This window comes from Pyrus communis, chromosome 13 (genome assembly GCF_041283825.1).
Source record: "Pyrus communis isolate YQ-2024b chromosome 13, ASM4128382v1, whole genome shotgun sequence".
Lineage (NCBI taxonomy): Eukaryota > Viridiplantae > Streptophyta > Magnoliopsida > Rosales > Rosaceae > Pyrus > Pyrus communis.
In genome coordinates, this window is record NC_142577.1 from 26,751,685 (window position 1) to 26,772,438 (window position 20,754).

The 20,754-nt window shown below is 36.6% G+C and overlaps 3 protein-coding genes across 4 annotated transcripts; all 3 read left to right on the forward strand.

Annotated features, from left to right (window-relative positions):
• Positions 1-1,503: 1,503 nt before the first annotated feature.
• LOC137737043 (serine/threonine-protein kinase PBL34) lies at positions 1,504-5,638 on the forward strand. 2 transcript variants are annotated; one of them, XM_068476394.2, is made up of 6 exons: positions 1,504-2,254; positions 3,577-3,911; positions 4,011-4,146; positions 4,251-4,387; positions 4,465-4,588; positions 4,901-5,638. In XM_068476394.2, exons 1-6 carry the CDS (start codon positions 2,038-2,040, stop codon positions 5,422-5,424), a joined length of 1,473 nt encoding a protein of 490 aa, XP_068332495.1. In that variant the 5' UTR covers positions 1,504-2,037; the 3' UTR covers positions 5,425-5,638. The 2 variants fall into 2 exon arrangements, with proteins under 2 accessions (XP_068332495.1, XP_068332494.1); XM_068476393.2 differs by having other exon boundaries at positions 1,905-2,257.
• A 7,189-nt stretch (positions 5,639-12,827) lies between these two features.
• Positions 12,828-16,613, forward strand: LOC137736967 (hypersensitive-induced response protein 2). Its single transcript, XM_068476297.2, has 6 exons — positions 12,828-13,138; positions 14,501-14,692; positions 14,860-14,980; positions 15,383-15,474; positions 15,557-15,653; positions 15,970-16,613. The coding sequence occupies exons 2-6, from the start codon at positions 14,504-14,506 to the stop codon at positions 16,323-16,325; spliced, it is 855 nt and encodes a 284-aa protein (XP_068332398.1). The 5' UTR covers positions 12,828-13,138; positions 14,501-14,503; the 3' UTR covers positions 16,326-16,613.
• A 379-nt stretch (positions 16,614-16,992) lies between these two features.
• Positions 16,993-20,185, forward strand: LOC137737356 (mitochondrial outer membrane protein porin of 36 kDa). The gene is made up of 6 exons (XM_068476808.2): positions 16,993-17,277; positions 17,389-17,456; positions 18,383-18,493; positions 19,075-19,161; positions 19,310-19,518; positions 19,634-20,185. Exons 1-6 carry the CDS (start codon positions 17,229-17,231, stop codon positions 19,938-19,940), a joined length of 831 nt encoding a protein of 276 aa, XP_068332909.1. The 5' UTR covers positions 16,993-17,228; the 3' UTR covers positions 19,941-20,185.
• Positions 20,186-20,754: the final 569 nt, after the last annotated feature.

Here is a 20,754-nt window from a genome sequence, read left to right on the forward strand (position 1 = left end):
AGAGCGACAAGTTTAGAGGAAAGATATTTTGTTTTCTACGAAAACCAGTAACTTTGACATTCTTATTTTTTGTCACATTTTCTCGTTTTTATTTTTATTAATTTAAAAGTTGAATCATATAAATTAAATATAATCATTGAACATTAAAAACAAAAAGTGCAGAAGGGAAAAAAACGCAGGCACAACATTCTTATTCGATAAATGAGCACAATATTGTAATTAAAAAAAGAAGAAGAATAATTAGCATATTGGAAGTTGGAAGTCAATCTTTGCGTTGCACGCTAAGACCTTAATCTCAACTCACATTTCTTAAAACTAATAAACAAACTAATGATGTCAATACCTTAATCTTATCCTCCTTTTAATTTAGCTCTCAGTACTTATCCTAGCCGAGATCAAATCTTCTGCACCCAAAATTCGACATCTTTATGACTCATCATTCGTTGACACCTGACAATTCATTTAAACTTCACTTAACAGTGTTAACTCTTCAACTTATCTTCTCAGCAAAATAAAAAATAAAAAAACTAAGAATAAATAAGGCCAAAAGAACACGTGTCACACAAGTAGACAAGACACAAAGAGGCTACAAAATTTTAATTGCAGAAGATTGTAACTCCTCTGTCCATGATCACATAGGTTTGGCATCAATAGTCAAAGTATCTTTATTTTCATTAACAATCATAAATTTAGACGCAAAATATTTTTTGTTTTTCGCACCAATGCTTTTTACATTTTTTTAGAAGTTTTTTTTTTTTTTAATCTAAAAGCAAATACGAGTTAAATAACTTATAATTTTTATAATTTTTAATTACTAGTAATTTTTACAATCTTCATTTTTTCAATATGAACTCATTTCTCTCTCAATCGAATAACTAGATAATGCCTGCCATTACCTTTTCTTTGTTTATGTGTTTTATCGCATTTTCTATATCTATTCAATAATTGACCATCCCTCTCTCACCAATACAAAATTAGAAAAAAAAAAAAATGCTATTATTATTTTTTTTATTTTTTTTTAAATTGTCAACACTGTTTTGTTTTCCAACTCCACGAATCCGTGACTCATAGAATTAAATAAGATTCGGAAATACTTTTTAATTTTAACATAACAAAAACAAGTTGAAAATTTGAAAAAAAAGAAATTAAAAAAAAAGAAGAAGAGAATAACTAGATGCATGCATTGCAAGATTTTGCAGGTTCTGAGTAGTGATGATATAAACCTGACGCGGGCGTTTCCGTCCGACCAACCAAACCAGACACGTCACCATCCGACTGGGTCCCACCCTAGCCCCTTTCTCTCTCCTGCCCGAATTGTCCCTACTTTTCCCTTCTCCCCCCTGCCCGAACTGCCCGCCCCCTTGCATCTTTCCCAAAGCCTCTGAGCCTTGCACCTCGCAACGTCCAGCAATACAACGGGCACCCAGGGCAGCTCATACAAGCTGCCCGTTTTCTCCGGGCAGCTCGATTTGCTTTTATCTAGTCTTCGGTTCCATTAAAAATAGCCTTTAAACAATGAAGAGAGAGAATCGATAATTCGGAATATTATATGTGTCTTGTAAGGGTATTTTATCAAATTATTTATTTATTTTTGGTCCCCCAAAATTTTTTATTTTTTATTTTTTCACCCAACTTTAAACTGGTTAGCTTGTGGGAGTATTTTCTGAGATTTCTGCAGACATTTCTGGGTTAAAACTGAAGATTTGGCTGTTCCTTTCTGATAAAAACGGACACTTTTCTATTGGGTTTTTTGGTCTTTGTCCCTTTTTCCTCGCGAGCTGATCGATTTCACTTCAAGGGTTCGTCGAATTTGATCTACTTTCTGCGTGATCTAGCTATTTTCTCAGCGGGGTCGTCTTTTTTTTTTCTCTCTAAATTCAGTTGGATTTTTGTAAAGTTCGGAAATTTCAGAGATTTTGGTGGGTTTTCATATGGGTTGTGTCGGCGGCGGCTAGAGACGGTTCTGCGGCGGTGGGAAGGGTGGTGGGTTTGGGTGTTTGATGGTACCGGGATTTGATTTTTTTTAGGGTTTGTGAAATGGGATTGAAAGCTGAGGATGGTAAGGTGGAGGCCTGGGACATTAGCAAATCGAAGGTGAGGAGGAAGAAGAAGCACAAAGCTGACGGGGATGATGATGACGACGTGGAAGAGGAGGGGAGTGGGTGTTGGGTTAGGCTGAGGTTCTTTGGGAGCTGCATTTCTTCAAGATCCAAAGTCGATAGCTCAACCAGTGGGACCAGTGCTGCTCACTGTGGTAGTAACTTTTTGTTTTTCTTGGAATCACTTCTTTTACTAGCTCATATGCTTTCAAGTTTGCTTGTTGAGACTTGAGATTGATTGCTTTTTGGGATTGTTCTGTTGTTTCTGTTTGAGCTTGTGTTGTGTAATCTGTAGAGTTCTTACTTTGTTAGTCATAGGATAAGCAAATTTAGAGTGGAGATTCTGTAAGTAGTTGCTCATAAGTTGACTGCATTATACTACTTCGGTCAATCCAAAGAGCTTTGCTCTTGGTGGATTTTAAAGCATGGAAATTCCCTTTTATTTTTTAAAAATATACCTGCAGTTACCGGGGTAAAATTTGGGTTTTGGAAGGGGGGTTTAGAGTCTAGAGATGAAACCCAGTTGAGCTTTTTTGATTTCTCATTTGAGAATAACCCGATTGGTGGCTGAAAAAGCCTCTTGATCCTGAAAGAAACATTCCACAGAAACATGTAAGCTTGCTTTTGAGAACAAGAGTTATCCCTCTTTGCTGGGCTCCTATAGCGCGAAAACAATATCTTGATTCCAGACTGTATGACTAAATAAATACGTAAGACACACGTTTTCGAAAACTTGAAGTGTGTTCTGCCTTATTGAAGGATGAAGGCTTGGGTATCCTGATACTGTACTATCCTGTAGTTTTCACTCTCTTTTGGTTTGTTGTATGCTTTGTATAAAACTTATCTGCTTCTTCTGAGGATTGTCAACCAACAAATTTGGTCTGTCTTGTGTGGAAGGATATGAAAACTAATCACCAACTAGGAAGGCTCAGTCTGTTTGAGTTAGGAACAGTGAGGTTGATAATTACGGAATTGGCAAGGAGAAGATTGGGCATGCAGATGAAATTTTGGTAGCAGAGGTGAGTCTGTATCATACTGGGATGGAAAATTATGGCTTTAGCAACATTTTCCTGGGGTTGGAAGAGTGGTTGTTGAGTTAAATATATAGTGATTCTAGATATAAACTGGTTTTTTAAGATACATGGCCCATGTCAGATGGCTGTCGTCACAATGTCTAATTTAGATGGTCTTCTAAATTCCTATTCAACGCTACTGACTTATATGATAGTTGGAGCAGTTCTATTTGATATTCTATTCCGTGTTGGACAGCTGATACTCTTATCAAACACACAGAATTTGGTATATCTTTTTGTGCATTTCTTCGGCTGTGTGTACTTGTCTTCTTGAATAATCTCTTATATCAAATCCTATGTATGCTTTAAACTTAATTTGCTTAATGGCAACATGTTTTCAACTTTATGCGATTAAGAAATCATGTTTTTATCAGTTGTCAAATGTTTCTTTTTGGTGTGTGCAGAAATTAAATCTATAAATGATACGAGCAGAGACCAACCAACAGCTACTGTAGTCTCTTCGTCAACCACTAGTAATACAGAAAGTAATGCATCCACTTCCAAACTTGAAGAGGAACTTAAAGTTGCTTCACGGTTGCGAAAATTCACATTTATTGATCTTAAATTGGCAACAAGAAATTTCAGACCTGAAAGTCTTCTTGGTGAAGGTGGTTTTGGTTGCGTGTTCAAGGGGTGGATAGAAGAAAATGGAACTGCTCCAGTAAAACCTGGCACAGGTCTTACTGTTGCAGTGAAAACTCTTAACCATGATGGACTTCAGGGTCATAAAGAATGGCTGGTTTGGACCTTTCCTTATTTTTTTGTAACTTAATAGTTTGATGTTCTCTGCCCATTTTGTATTCAATTATTGATTTTTGTTTGGCTTTCAACGTGGCAGGCTGAAGTAAATTATCTTGGTGACCTTGTCCATCCAAACTTAGTTAAACTTATAGGATACTGCATTGAAGATGATCAAAGGCTACTAGTGTATGAGTTCATGCCTCGAGGGAGCTTGGAGAACCATCTATTTAGGAGTATGTAACTGCCTTTCTGAAAATCTATTTTTCATTCAGTGCACCCAATTAGCCAATTAGGAGTATTATTTTTGGCATTCTTTGACAGTATCTACTATGTGCAGGGTCGTTGCCTCTTCCATGGTCTATTCGAATGAAGATTGCATTAGGTGCTGCAAAGGGCCTTGCTTTTCTCCACGAGGAAGCAGAAAGACCTGTGATCTATCGTGACTTTAAAACCTCCAACATTTTATTGGACGCAGTATGTGCTTAAAGCTTTGGCAAACTCAGATACTCCCCCTTTATATCATTCATCTTTCTAATAAAGTGCCATTTCAGGATTACAATGCCAAGCTGTCTGACTTTGGACTTGCCAAAGATGGTCCCGAGGGTGATAAAACTCATGTCTCCACCCGTGTGATGGGAACTTATGGTTATGCAGCTCCAGAATATGTAATGACTGGTAAGGAATTGATAGTATATCTCTCAAAGATAATTAGTTAAGGTACTGCTTTTGAAATACTTAAATGGTCATCTCTTCGTTTTTTCTTGTGATTGTCCATCCGCCTCACTAGTTTGCTTGGTTTGGTTTCTCAAACTTCATGTCTTGGGCATATAGAAGTTATAATGCCATTATCTGGTGGTGAGTGTTATTTACAGGAGCTAGGTCTTAAGATGGTGGCTGCAATTGGTGCTCATCCTGTTGGACATTATGTTGTTGATATACTAATACTTTGTTGAAATCTTAAGTAGATTCACTTATATGTTGTTGCAGGACATCTTACATCCAAGAGTGATGTCTATAGTTTTGGTGTGGTTTTACTCGAGATGCTGACTGGCAGAAGATCCATGGACAAAAATCGACCCAATGGCGAACATAACCTTGTGGAATGGGCACGGCCACATCTAGGAGAAAGAAGAAGATTCTACCGGTTGATAGACCCTCGGCTTGAAGGCCACTTTTCAATAAAAGGTGTTCAAAAAGCCGCACAACTAGCTGCTCACTGCCTTAGTCGAGATCCAAAAGCCAGGCCCTTGATGAGTGAAGTTGTCGAAGCCTTAAAGCCGCTGCCAACCCTCAAGGATATGGCAAGCTCGTCATATTATTTCCAGACCATGCAAGGTGACCGTGTCAGGTCCAGCCCAAATACCAGAAACGGCGTCAGACCACAGGGAGGATTGCTGACAAGGAACGGGCATAATCAGCAGAGGAGTCTTTCGATACCAAATGGTACCCATGCTTCTCCATATCACCTTCAACATCCCCAACCATCACCAAAGCCTAATGGCAAATCGTAAGATAGGGTTGGCAGCTGTCTGTATCATTTCCCACCTCCTGTCAGCAATCATTTTCTTCTTCTTTTTCCCCGTTTTTCGCTTCCTCGATCCGTATAGATGTAATTTTCGGTTAAAGCATTTGTTCTTGGATAGCTGGAAAAGCAGCAGGGATTCATGTTTGCTTTGGTGTTATGTTTTAGAATGCAAGGGCAGGTGAAGCTTCTTTGAGCAAAAATGTCTTCTGCCATATTTGGTTGGAAATACCATATTTAATTTGTCATCTTTTTAATACAACAGTTTCACTATATGCGAAACAGGAACCATCCGAACACAACACGTTATCTATTTTCCATGAACAGAGGGACACACACACACACAATGCTCTCAATTTCTTAGCTGGGAATCTTAAACTCCTCCCGCGGCGTGTACCCAAAATCCAGGAAAATTTTGGCCATGGAATCAATCCCATAACCATTCACCTATTTATTGTTCCAAATTAAAACAAACTTCAATACACAATGCTAACGAGATCAATTAAAAACGAATATGTGAATTAAGTCAGTTAGTGAGGGCAATATGATCGTAGTTTAGATTCTATAGAACATCGCTTTTTGTCAACAAAAATGAATGCGTATCATCATATACAAAGTCTGAAGTCTTATAGTGTTACCCCAAGAGTCCTGAATGCAAAATGATCATAGTAAATTTGTTCATCGGAAGCGGACCCAACAAGCTCCAAGATTGCTTTTGCAGTTGGGTTTCTGCTTAGGTAGACAGCCTCCATGCTTGCCAACGCTCCTCTGAAAAACGATTCAGCTCCCTCCAATACATGATCAAATAATCTAAATAACAAATACAGACTACTGTCTAGCGGTATTCCTCCCTACTAGGCAAAAGGTAAAACCTAGGAAGGAGAATCATGGGATAGTGCATCGTGTTCTGGAGCTGGGAAGGAAAATCATTCTAAATCCATCAACTCTTACTAAAGTTAACATTTTTTTATTTAAGGTACAGATTATATTTGTGTTAAATTCGATACTTAGTAAGTAGGCGATCAATTGTGTGGTTGTTGATTCTTAAAATTACAAAGCCTATGTGGCACATATGCTGAATAACTAAGAGCTAACTACGTCCTTTTAGTAGCTCGAATGCTAATGCAGGCGTGCTAATTTATTGATGAGCTCAAGCGTGTGAATATTAAGGAAGGGTTGGCTGTCTGCCGAATTGGTATTATGAACACATATACTCAAAGAAAATGAGTGTCTTAATCGTAAAGAAGGTTTGGCGTGAGTAACCAATCGTAGGTGTGAGGTTTTCGCGTAGAACGTTGATTTGTGTGTTTAGTTGAAAGTCCTCATCTTGTTGCATGATCTCTTTTTTATATACTGCACTCCTCACAAATCATTCTTCCACCGAAAATCTGTCACCTCCGAATCTCACCTTCTTTAACTTGAATTAAGATTTTGAACCTAGACTCATTGTGCAATTAATTTAAACTTCATCCAGAAACCAATCCTGATTTTTAACAATCCCACTTTGCCTAGAATTCAATCACATCAGAAGCTAATCCAAATCCCTAGGCAATCTTACATCGCCAAGAACTCAACCACGGCATCAACGTTTCATCGCTGGGCCGAAACTCACTTCTTTTAGGGTTCTTTTTGGGCCGACTTCTACCATTAATACTAATGTGACACATAATGTACCATCTCGTTTTCCAATCACATTGAAAAATCTCTCTTAATTTATGAGAGATGTGATTGGATGAGAAGGCAAAATATGAAACAATAACCTACTATAACTTCCAAAATAAGGACAGATTTTTAAGCGTTTCCATCACTTGTGCCAGGTGGTGTTCTCCACTTGTTAGAATATAAAGAAAACTAATGAAAATGATTTTAAAACTTTAAGTTTTAACCAAAAGTCATTTAATAACTTTTATTTAATGATAAGGACAAGAAATAAAAAACATAAAAAACAAAAACTTATTCAACCCAAAGCGCGTGTGCACATTAGCAGTGCGAAAGCAAGCATCTACCAATTCAACAGAAAACCAACAATGCAAAAGCAGCACACAAGTTACTTTTTAAATATTTCATCGGGAAGAAAAATGTTCACAGAGAGAGAGAGAGAGAGAGGAGAATGCCAACCAAATCCATTCAAACTAACATCAACAAACCCAAAAATTTTAGAGAGAGAGAGAGAGAGAGAGAGAGAGAGAGAGATTTGAGATAAAAAAAATATATTGTTGACATCAATACATGACTACCACTTAGCCCTACACTGGGCTAGCATCTCATCATCACCCCATGTTCAAATTATGGAATTCTTTATTAATTTTAACCCTAACTAGCTAAAACCTAAAAATAAAAAATATTACATTACTTTCCTCAATGAAAGCACATTAGCTTTTCTGATCTTTCATTTATGCTTTTGTTGTTAATTTTGTATTAAATAAATTAAGGGGAAGTCAAATAAATTGTTCGAATAATGTTAAGGAACAAAAAGGAATGTGAAAATAATTATTCTAACTCTGTAAGAATATAAATATTATTGTCAGTGATTCATATGATAATGAGAAGAGAGCTTCAAATTTTGAAATTTTTAGTGTTCAGTTTAAAAAACAATGATAGTGCTAGTGTTCGATTTTAAGAAATAATCAGTGTTTAGTTTACGAAATAGTTAGTTTTTGGTTTAAGAAATAGTCAGTGTTTAGTTTACGAAATAGTGACAGTGCTAGTTTACAAAATAGTGATAATACTAGTGTTTGGTTTAAGAAATAGTCAGTGTTTAGTTTACGAAATAATGACAGTACTAGTTTACAAAATAGTGATAATACTAGTGTTTGGTTTAAGAAATAGTCAGTGCTTAGTTTACGAAATAGTGATAGTACTATTACTTGGTTTAATAAATAGTCTATTTAGTTTACGAAATAGTGATAGTACTAGTGTTAGGTTTAAGAAATAATTAGTGTTTAGTTTACAAGGTTTTCAGTTTAAGAAATAGTCAGTGTTTTATGAAATAGTAATAGTACTAGCGTTTAATTTAAGAAATAGTTAGTGTCCAGTTTACAAAATAGTCAGTGTTCAATTTAAGAAGTAGTGATAGTATTAATGTTATGTTTAAGAAATAGTTAGTTTTCCGTTTAAGAAGTAGTCAATGTTCAGTTTAAGAAATAATGTTCGGTTTAAGAAGTAGTCAATGTTCAGTTTAAAAAATATTGTTCAGTTTAAGAAGTAGTCAATGTTTTGTTTAATAAATAGTGACAATATTAGTTTTTATAAAACTGAATAATGAAAATTTTCTTTATTTTTGATCTTGTAATACTATTACTTTTTGTTCTAAAAAAAAATTGAAAGAATAGTCAAATAAACAAATAATAAAAAAAATGTTTATAGAGTGAGGTGAAAGGAGAGAGAAGAGTGGCGAGAGGTAAAAAAAAAAAACAAGAAGAAAAAAAGTTGATGTGGATGGGTGAGGTGAAATGAGAGAGAAAAATTGATGGAAATATGAGAGAGAGAGGTTGAACGGTTGAGTGAGGAAGAGTATGTGAATGTGTGTGATGTGATGTGTGGTCTTGCACGTCAGAATGTGTTGGCTGCTTTTTATTATTATTATGATGTAAAACTTTGGTCATTTTTATTAAAAGTTTTGATTAAAGTTTTCATTAAAAGTATATGAATCGTTTTTATTAAAGTTTAAATATTTTTTATTAAATAAAGTTTGTAGATGATTTTTTATTAATTAAAAGTTTTGAGAAGTCATTTTCATTAAAGCTTCCTAGAATATAACACCTAAATTTCGTTAATTAAAAAAAAAAGAAAAAAAATATTTAAATGTTAAATTTCCACTAGTGGAAACATCACCTAGCACAGGTGCCTAGTACCCTGAATATTTCTCCTAAATAATAGACAAAGAGAGAATTATTGGTGGTGGGCTACCAAGCTTTGAATTGAAGCATGACTAAAATGCGAGGTGATTGTGTGAGGTTTTTGGATTTGATCTTGGATAACTAATGAATTAGCCTATTAAATTCGTCATTTAAAATATTTGAAATTAAATCTTCAATCTTACAAGTAAAAGGAAATACTGTAATTTTAACTAGTATTGGTACAAGTAATTTGCCAAATTATAGGATATTTACAAAGTATTTATTGTAATGAGTCAGAAGCTCACTCGTATAGCCTAAAACAGGTTATACCTTAGGACCTATTTGGAGTTAACATTTTAAAGTACTTCATGAATAAGCATTTACATGTACTTCTTCATAAAACGCTTCTACGAGTCGGATATACTTTCAATTTTTTTCTGCCAACTGCAGCCAAACTCATTTTTAGATATTAAAACAAAGCTATGATTTTAATCATTTTTGAATCAGCGTCTAGTAAACCCTTAAGGACATAAGGTCGCCTTCGTTCACAATAAAATTAAAGAAAGCAAGCCTCTCTCAAATAGTAGAGCAAACGTTTTTCATGTAAAACGAATCACAAGAAAAGAAAAAGGGGGGGTATTTCGGGCAGCGGCGGAGTCAGAAGTCGAGGTTAGGAGGGACCTCTGATGTGACGTCCCACATCACCCAGAGGAGTGATCCTTATATGTATATTCTCATTCCTACCTAGTATGAGGCCTTTTGGGAGCTCACTGGCTTCGGGTTCCGTAGGAACTCCGAAGTTAAGCGAGAAGGGGGCTAGAGCACTTCCAAGATGGGTGACCTACTGGGAAGTTGCTCGTGAGTTTCCAAAAACAAAACTGTGAGGGCGTGGTCGGAGCCCAAAGCAGACAATATCGTGCTACGGTAATGGAGCGGGCTCGAGAAGTGATCCACCTTGGGCGGGGATGTGACAATTTAGTATCAGAGCGAGCCTAACCCTGGTCGTGGTGTGCCGACGAGGACGTCGGGCCCCTAAGGGGGATGGATTGTGACATCCCACATTGGCCAGAGGAGTGATCCTTATATGTATATTCCCATCCCTACCTAGCACGAGGCATTTTGGGAGCTCACTGGCTTCGGGTTCCGTAGGAACTCAGAAGTTAAGTGAGAATGGGGTTAGAGCACTCCCAAGATGGGTGACCCACTGGGAAGTTGCTCGTGAGTTCCCAAAAACAAAACCGTGAGGGCATGGTCGGAGCCCAAAGCGGACAATATCGTGCTACGGTAGTGGAGCGGGGCCGGGAAGTGATCTGCCCCGGGCCGGGATGTGACATCCGAGCTATATAAAAGCAATTGGACAAAAATAATATAACTAATGGGAGAAAACTTAAGGTTCACTTTATGTAGTGGAAAGAAAATTTAATCAAAAAGAGAGTAATGTAGTCACGAAAAAATACAATTAAGATAATTATATCATCAACACTGCCTTCTTATGAGTTCCTAAATTGAAGTTGAATGAAAATTAAGGATCATGGCCCAAAACTACAGCTATGAAAATTTTCTTTTAAGATAAATTCTTCCTTTATTTCTTATATATGAGTTTGACTGTGAAACAACATTCTATCATGCAAAATTGTGAACTAACTAGGGAAGGTTAGTTCATATAAGCCTTTGGTTTCATAACAATATTATTGTAAAATACATTTTTTTAATCAATTAAAGAAACTAAATAAAACTAGTTGGAAGCAAAAGCACATAAGTTGAAGAATGAGTATCCAACCTAAAGCACACAAACATAGCTACAAAGTGAAAGAACTTCAGGATAGGCCCGAGTCTCTTTTGGTCGTCAAGTGGCTCTGCCACTAATTATGAGAAGAGAATTGCTAATGAGACTCTCTATGGACTCTTTGTCACTTCACGTTTTTCTCATAATATTGTATAATACTGACACGATAATTTGTCAAAAAAAACATAAAGTTACGAAGAATATGAAAAAGTCTTAATTTTAAGAGAATTTATTTAGTGTTTCTCTTCCGAAAAGGGAACGTAGGTGCTGCCGAATTTCCTCATTCATCTTTGGCCTTTGTTTTTGGATAATGATACAGCGCGTAGACCATAATACAAGTTTACTGGCTGGGTCAACCAATTATATCTTAACCACAAAATGTTGATTAATGGGTCCAAATTTTATACCGATTGTTGCTTTCAAGCAATTATATATTATTTTAGGAAAATTAATTAAGGAATTTTAACGAAAAGTCTACGGTATTGTTCATTTTAACGAAAAAGTCAAACCTGGTACTATTCATTTTACCCTTTATTTTGTCCTTATCATTAAAACTCAAAGTTTTTAAACCATTTTCATTAGTTTTCCTAATTAATTAATGGTTGCTTACTCGCAATTATCTATTAATTTAGGAAAATATATTTTGACAAGTCACCAGCAGCCAATTAAAATCCAGATTTTCTCACAAACAGTTGAATGACAAACAAATGAACGCCCACGCTTCTTCGACTTTTCTTCAGACGTCATATAAATGTATAATGGTGTCACTAACACGAGTACTCCTCAATTCAACATTTTTTTAACAAAATTTGTAAACTTTAGAGAGAGGAGGCACTTCTGCTCGTTAAACATTTTTGTTGAAAGTGTTTTTACTATAAGCACGTCGAAATTTAAAAAAAAAAGTCAAATAAATAATTTTTTACGCATATTTATTTGTTTTATGCACACTCTTGTTTGTTTATGTTGCACACTCTTGTTTGTTTATTCAATTCAAAGTTCATAAATAAATAGATACGTGTATGAGAGAAAAGGGGTGTGCAAAAATTAGTTCTCAAAATCAAAGTGCTTCCTGTAAAAGCACTCGAGGATCTTCCAACTCAAGTTCGATCTCCCACGATAAATTTTCTGAAGCTAAGGCTCTACTTTGGCGTAGTGATTGACGAGGGGGCTAAAATTAGTACACTACGGCTTCACATGGTATTGGGACTACACTAGAAAGGGAATTTGTCTGTGATTAATGTGCGGTGCAATACCTTTTATAAAGTTTTATGATAACATTGTCACATGCATATTTGGTTATCTGAATATATTTTAATAATTTTGAAAGCACTTCCAAACATATTCTTAGCATGTAATTAAAAAAAAAAAACACACAAATATTAATTATAAATATTTTTAGTTATTTATTTTTATTTTTTTGGGTTGGCTTGGGTTGAGAGTGAGATTGAGATCTGAGCATTCATTCATAGACCACGGTAGAATTTCAAGTCGGGTTTACTCTTTGATTTTGGGTTTGAGATATGAAACTAACAAACATACAATTGATTACCTGGTTGAAAGCTTTTAAGAGAACGTGTGTTATTTGATTGTTGTAAAAAAATAAACTGAAATGCCTCTAACCTTTTCGAGCCCTATTAAAGATTAGTCATATCTTTCGAGGTATGAGATACATAGGCTTTGGAAAAAAAATAAAATAGAAGGACCACACTAGATCAAATTAAAGTAAAATTCAAGCATTAAACATCACATGAAAGCCTAATCATCATCAATAGAATTAATCTTATTATTAAAACTAGTAATCTCATATTTAAGTTCTACCAAAAGAAGATACGGTACGGAGCTGCCCACAGAACCTGCGTTTCACGCACCAGGAAAATTCTGCGCAATGCTGTGCTGTCCCCGAGAGCGACCCGAACTTGTTCCTACGCGCGGATTAAGATAAAACCCTTTCGCCCAAAAATTCCACTCCCTTCGCGGCCCTATAAATATCCACTTCTCTGCAATTCCTATTCCCCAAATTTCACGTGGCCGCTTCTCGTCTTCCGCTAGCCTCGCAGACAAACTCTTCCGTTTCTGAGGTGAATTTTCACTCTAATTTTGCATTCCTTACCGTTTTCGTTGCTGTAATTGTTCGATTTTTCAAAGGAATTTGTTTTTTTTCTGGTTCTTCTAGCTCTTGATTTTACGGTGTGAATCGGTTGGAGTTTTAATTTTTCTTGAATTTCCGACTGAAACTTGTGTGATTTGATTTGACATCGTATAATTTTCGGTAAATTTGCTTGAGAAATTGTCATAAAATTGTTGTGTAATTATTTATTAATGTTTATTTGTTGAGAAATGCTGGGAAACTCGCTTAAAAAACAGAGAACAAGTCTGCATTGACTGAGTCTCTACCCTGGCCCAGTACACACTTTCTCAAATACTTAATATGGGTCCCAATTATGGATAGACTCTTTACCCAAGTAAACACTTTGTCAAATACGGGTCACACCAGTGTAATTTTCAGGTTTGGGCCCCACTTTTCTCCCTTCCATCACCGATTCACCGTCTCCCTGCAAACACCTCCGGCAAACCAAGATATCTCCACCACCACCACTTCCAAACTCACCCACTTTTTGTCGGAAATCCCAACAACCCCCCATCGTTCCCTTCATCACCTAAATCTGCGACCATTTCACTTTTTTTTTTTTATTTTTTATCAAAAATATCAATCAAGAGATTGAGAATCAAAATCATAATACCACGCCCTCCCTCCCTCTTTAAGAAAATTTACCACCTAATGTTCCGGACACACAAAAAACTCTCATTATTGAAAAAAACTAACAAAAAAATCTAAAAAAAGCTTTAGTTTTAATGAAAAAAGACAAATAAAAGTGTAATGAATAGTAGTAGGAAAAAGATAAAAATATGATTGTTCGTTAAATTCGAAGAGTATCGAGAATGTTTCGTTAAAATCTTGCAAATATTTCTTGTGTGGTCAAGCCGGTAAGACGTGTGTAGAAGGCTTAGGTTTGTAACAATCCAGCTCTGGTTGAACAGTTCAGCGTTGAGGCACTTAGCCAGTTGTTCCATTTGGCAGCTCATCTGCGTTATCCTTAGTTTTATGTTTTCGGATTGCTATCCTGTAGTTTATAACTTTATATGTTTGTTCGCATTGCGACGGGAACTAAAGTTTGAACATATCTTGTTGGTTACTTGTGCACTTGGTGAAATTTGTATAGTATTTTATAGGGTCATAATATCTTGTTTCTGAAAGCAAGCCTTGCCTGTATAAACCTTCTTGAAATTGAAATTTAAATGTGAAGGTTATTGCAATTTATTAAAAGATATCGTAATCCTTCTTCCTGAGATAAAATTTAATTTTCTTAAGTTGACTATAAAAATCTGCATTACAATTAACCTCTGATTACCATTGTTGTTACCGTTGTTGGCATAATCAGAAAATGGGACAAGTTCTTGGTTGTGTTCAAGTGGACCAGTCTACTGTTGCTATCAGGGAAACTTTTGGGAAGTTCGACGATGTGCTTGAACCTGGCTGTCACTGTTTGCCATGGTGCTTGGGTAGCCAGGTAGCTGGTCATCTCTCTTTACGTGTGCAGCAATTGGACGTTCGTTGTGAAACAAAGACGAAGGTTCGTTTCATATTGATTCATTTCAATAAGAAGATTTTTATGACCTTCTAAGCACGCACAGTAGCGCACTGCACACGCACTGTAGGAGTATCTCTTAGTACTAGAGTAACAAAGTCGGAGTTTGGAATTTGAAGTGCAATCAATTCTGATGTTTGGTAGTTCTTCAGGATAATGTTTTTGTTACTGTGGTTGCCTCTGTTCAATACCGAGCTTTGGCTGAAAAGGCTTCTGATGCTTTTTACAAGCTCAGCAATACCAGAGGGCAGATCCAGTCTTACGTCTTTGACGGTATGAATTTATTACTGAAACTCATAATTACACAAGTTATTTTTTGTTGTTATTTTCCTTCTAGCAATCAAGACATCTGTAAATAGCTAGTTCAGTTGTGTCATGAATAATCATTTATCACTGGGTAGAAAATAGTGCAGCTTGTGGATAACTGTGATAAGTCGACTTTTGATGGGGCTTTCGTTTAAATTTTTCTTAAAACATGATTTTGAACCGTTTAGAAATGGGACTGTTCTTTAAGTAAAACATAAAACTGCTTGGTTTATGGTTTGAGTTTCGGTATGGGATGTTTCTTAGGCTCAAGGCTTTCAAGTCTGGCTAGTTCTTGTTTCAAGCCATCGTACCCTGGAGAGGAGTATGGCGTAGTAGTTTAAACTAATGGAATTCTATTTTTCTTTTCAGTTATCAGGGCAAGTGTTCCAAAGTTGGACCTAGATTCAACCTTTGAGCAGAAGAATGATATAGCCAAAGCTGTGGAAGACGAACTTGCAAAGGTATGGATGTTTCTGCCTTGTTCGGTATAGAATCCAGCTGTGAAGCATCTATTATGCTTAGTAATTTATTGTCAATACGCAGGCCATGTCGCATTATGGGTTTGAGATAGTTCAAACACTAATTGTGGATATCGAACCAGATGAGCATGTGAAGAGAGCAATGAATGAGATAAATGCAGGTATAATATTTTGTTTAAATATTGACTGATAGAATTTTCTGGCAGTTAAAACGATTGGGATTTTTTTTTTCGATTATAAGGCTTTCCACTCCTATCTTCCAAATAACATCGGTGTGGATTCTCCTCCGTTGCACTCTGGAACATGAAAAGTGTCGAGACTGAGATGTCTCATGCGTCTCTTTGAATTATAATTCCTTTTTGTAGGACACTAACACAAATGCACCTGCAATAAGTGTTTTTCTTTGCATTATTAAGTTTGTTTGGCCGTAACAGCTGCAGAATGACTAATATATGCTTGTTTTCCAATTACTAATAGCTGCTAGGATGAGGCTGGCTGCAACTGAGAAAGCTGAAGCGGAGAAGATACTACAGATTAAGCGAGCTGAGGGAGAGGCGGAGTCCAAGTATCTGTCGGGGCTCGGCATAGCAAGGCAGCGCCAGGCCATTGTGGACGGGCTGAGAGACAGTGTGCTGGCCTTCTCTGAGAACGTACCCGGGACATCATCCAAGGATGTCATGGACATGGTTCTGGTGACCCAGTACTTCGACACATTGAAGGACATTGGTGCGTCCTCAAAGTCCAACTCGGTTTTCATCCCACACGGACCCGGTGCTGTGAAAGATATCTCTTCACAGATAAGGGACGGCCTCCTTCAAGGAAGTCAGGTGTAATGCCGTTACTTGGTAAGAAGTGGGAGGCTCGGCATCTTTAAGCTTCCGATGGTTTGTTAGCGCGGTTGCGCTAGACTCGAATTTGGGTGTGATTTAGGATCTAAAAGAGTGGTTAATTTTACTGTTGGACGTATCTTCATGTATATAATTGGCAGTGTGAGTTTTCTATGTTTGTTTTGGCTTTGAAACTGAAGGGTAATGCTTCAACTTTGTAATATAGCCTACAAGGGATTCAAAGTATTTGCCCCTTTTTCTATTTACAATTTTCTTGCTCTTTTTGTGGTTTAATTTGCTATTTTTTGTGGTTTAAATTTAATTTTGGGTTTCTCGTTCTTAAGTATAATGATATTCATATTATGTTTTTATATCACATTTTTGTACTATCTTAGGTATGATTTGAAAAATTTGTAAAATCCAAGGAAAGGAAGGAGAAAGACTTTTCGTATATCACAATCATTATTTAATTAACTAATTTTTCTTAATTATTAGTTTATTAAATAATGAACTAAATTTAAAAATCTAATTAATTTAAATGATGTGACTGTACATATTAAATGTCACTTAATTAGAAATCAAGAAAATATATGTGGAAAAATTTAAAGAAAAGAAACCGGCAACGTGTCACAGAAAGGCACCAAAAAGCCGAATATGCCCGACGCAACCACTCGTACGATTCTCGAGGTCATCAAAGCACCGAACCTCTCCTCCAAATCAACGGCCACAAACCCGTACCTCTACCCAGTACAAGATCCAACGGCCCACGCCTCTCCTCTCAGTCTCGGCAATCACTGTTTGTTGGGTTTCTAGATTATATCCACTTCGCTTCATCGTCTTCTAACTAGAACACAAATCCAGCTCTGATTTCTCTGAAGTTTTCCTTCCAAATTTTCTCGAGAAATAATCATGGTGAAGGGCCCAGGACTCTATCTCGATATCGGCAAGAAAGCCAGAGGTCCGTCCTTTTCATTTTTCTCTTCATTTTTTTCTCTGATTTATCGTATTTCCTAATTTTTTAATTTATTTTTCACCCATAAATATTTATTTTTTGCTTTTTTCCGTGCAGATCTTCTTTACAAGGATTACCAGAGCGACCACAAGTTCACCGTCACCACTTACACTTCCACCGGAGTTGTAAGCTTTATATTTTGTTGAAAATTTTCCTGTTTGGTTGCTGAGAAAGTTCATAATTTTTCCTTGATTTAATTTTTCTGTTTAAATCATTCAAATCACACGATCAATACTAGAAGTTTAAGGCCTGCACTTACATTCTACTTAGGGTTAACTAATTTTCGTTCTTTGGGCTAACGAAATGCGAGCTAGTGGACTGGTTGATTGTTTTGTAGCTAAATCATAAATCAACTGTTTGATTGCTATTTGTTCCTGTGGGTTCTTTGGATTTGCAGCACGGTTTTTCACCGGTTTATGTTAAGTTAATCTTGCAATGCCATTGCATTTGTAATTTTGTGTTTTCGGTTGCTTTAGTCGAATTTATGGTCTTTCAGTCCGCTCTTTCGCGCATATGTGCAATAGGCATAATTTTCTTTTGATTGTCAAAAAATATTTTACTCCTCGAGCACGCAAAAGTACATTGTTTGTCGATATGTGTTTGAGTAATGCTATTCATATTATGTTTTTGTACCACATTTTCATACCACCTTATGTTAGATTTGATGTGGACAGTCACATCATTTGAATTAATCAGATTTTTAAATTTAGTTCATTATTTAATAAACTAATATTAAGGAAAACTATTTAATTAAATGATGATTGTGGTATACGAGAAGTTGTTCTCCTTCATTTCCTTGGGTTTTGCAAATTTTTCAAATGATGTGGCTGTCCACATCAGATGCCACCTAAGTTGGTATAGAAATGTGGTATAAAAACATGTTATATAGGCTCAGCCCTTTTGTACAGGCTCTGTTTGTAATTTTCTGCTTGCTATGTAAGATTTACGATATCTGTTTTGTATATATATTGGATCCTACTCCCTGTGATGTTAGCTTTGTTTTATCCTACTTTGTTTTGTTCTGATATTTTGAATCGTTGTACTTCTCAAGGCAATCAGTTCGACTGGAATCAGGAAGGGTGATCTGTATTTGGGGGATGTCAGTACTCAGCTGAAGAACAAGAACATCACAACTGATGTGAAAGTTGACACCAACTCTAACGTAAGTCAACAGAACTAGTCGTATCTCCATTAGCTTTTTTTCCTTCTCATGTAAAGAACTTGAATAGGTCAATGCAGTAGCCGGAAACTTCCTGTCCCGGTACTCACTACTGTTTATCACTTGTTTGTACGAGCTCTACGAAGTTTTATGGTTTTCTTAGCTAGTTTTTACTTTTTTATCTTGGTACTTTGAAGACGTGATCCCGGTGATTTAAAACATGAAACTTGTTTTTGTATAAATCTCAGATGGAAGGTATGTTTAATAGTACATGTTCTTCATTTTTCTTCCCAACTACTAGATAAGACTGTAAGCTCATTTTGTGGTGTTAGTGCAACCATACAGGCTATACTGTTACAAATTCATTGTCTACATTTACTTGGCTGATAATATTGTGTACAGGATTGCATTGGCTTTGCCATCTTGTGTATGGTTCTTGTAATTATGTGCTTATCTTATATCGTGAATTTATTCGAGACAGGGTTACACCTGTAAATGTTAGTATTTTCCTGTTGTTCTCTGGATATGAATTTCATAATATAATACCTCGTTATTGTGACTGATAATTGTATGTTAACGTGCAGGTTATCACGACCATTACTGTTGATGAACCTGCACCTGGTCTCAAGGCAATCTTTAGCTTTATTGCACCTGACCAGAGATCTGGCAAGGTAAGAATCATCGTGTCCATTTTCTGACTTCTTAACATTGTTGCTTCAGTTGTGTTCACTTTTTTGCTCTGTTGATGCATGTCATATCGGGCGTGATATGCACACGTATCATTGCTGTATGGTCTGAACTTGGTTATTTTGTAAACAGGTGGAACTCCAATATCAGCATGAGTATGCTGGGATAAGTACCAGCATTGGGTTGACTGCCAATCCGATTGTTAACTTTTCTGGTGTTGTGGGGAACAATCTTCTCTCTCTGGGAACCGATCTTTCTTTCGACACTGCTTCTGGGAACTTTACCAAAGTGAATGCAGGGTTGAATTTCACCCATTCTGACCTCATTGCTTCCCTGTTACTGTGAGTACTTCTTCTTTTGACAATGTTTTGTTGTGTTATTCGAGTCGAGTTGGGCTTATTGCATATGCGTGTTTAGGTTGATGGTGCTTATCTGATATTGTCGGTGGGTATACAGGAACGATAAAGCTGATACTATTACTGCTTCCTACTACCACACTGTAAGCCCACTCACCAACACTGCTGTTGGTGCGGAGCTGGCCCATAGCTTTTCAAGCAATGAAAACAGCCTCACAATCGGCACAGCGCATGCACTTGACCCTCTAACTACAGTGAAGGCTCGGGTGAATAACTACGGCAGGGCAAGCGCTCTCATCCAGCACGAGTGGCGTCCCAAGTCATTCTTCACCATCTCAGGAGAGGTCGATACCAGGGCAATAGAGAAGAGCGCAAAGGTCGGTCTAGCCTTGGCACTCAAGCCCTAGGCGTAGGCAGGTATTCAGTGCAAACGGAGTGTTGATTGTTCTGTCTTTTGCATGGAGGGGGCAGAAAGGTAGGTAGACAGTAGGCGAATTCTCTCTGATGAACTTTGTCCCTTCGCTATGGTGATATTTGATTCCGTCATACGTTGTATAAAATAATTGGCACGAACCATGTCATGTCATTCCTTATGAATGTCCATCCAACCCAAATCTTAACGGAGGGTATACTGAATGTGGGTTTTTGTCAATCGCCGTATTTTGTTTTAACACATTCCCAAGTTTTATTCCGGTGTTATAGTTGCGAATATAGGGTGAATTCGAACTGATGGTAATATTCAAATCGGGTCTTTTGATATGGGTTTAAAGTCATTACAAATTAAACCTATTTCAAAGTCAAAAGTTATTAAAAATTGGATCTATTTCTAAAGGTGGTCTATAAAATTGAACTTATTTCAAATTTTTCCAATTCAAATTTAGGATAGATTACATGTCTTCGTGTTTTTTGAGTTTCCCTCATACCTCTTTGGGGTCATTTCCTTTCGGATCTGGCGATCGGTTCCTTGAAAGTTGTTAACGAAACAAAAAAGCTCGTACACATGGGACCCTGTGGACAAGACAAGAGGGTTCCTGCTCCACGAGACATTCGCAAGAGGGAAAAAAAAAGAGAACATCCAAAAGATGCGTGTTGCGTGAACGTAAACATCTGGAGGAACGTGGAAAATAAATCAAGTGGTCCGATTTAATTTTGAAGAAAATATCCCATGACTTTAATCATCATGTGTCAGATTTTGTTAAAAAATTAAAATGAAAAATCGTT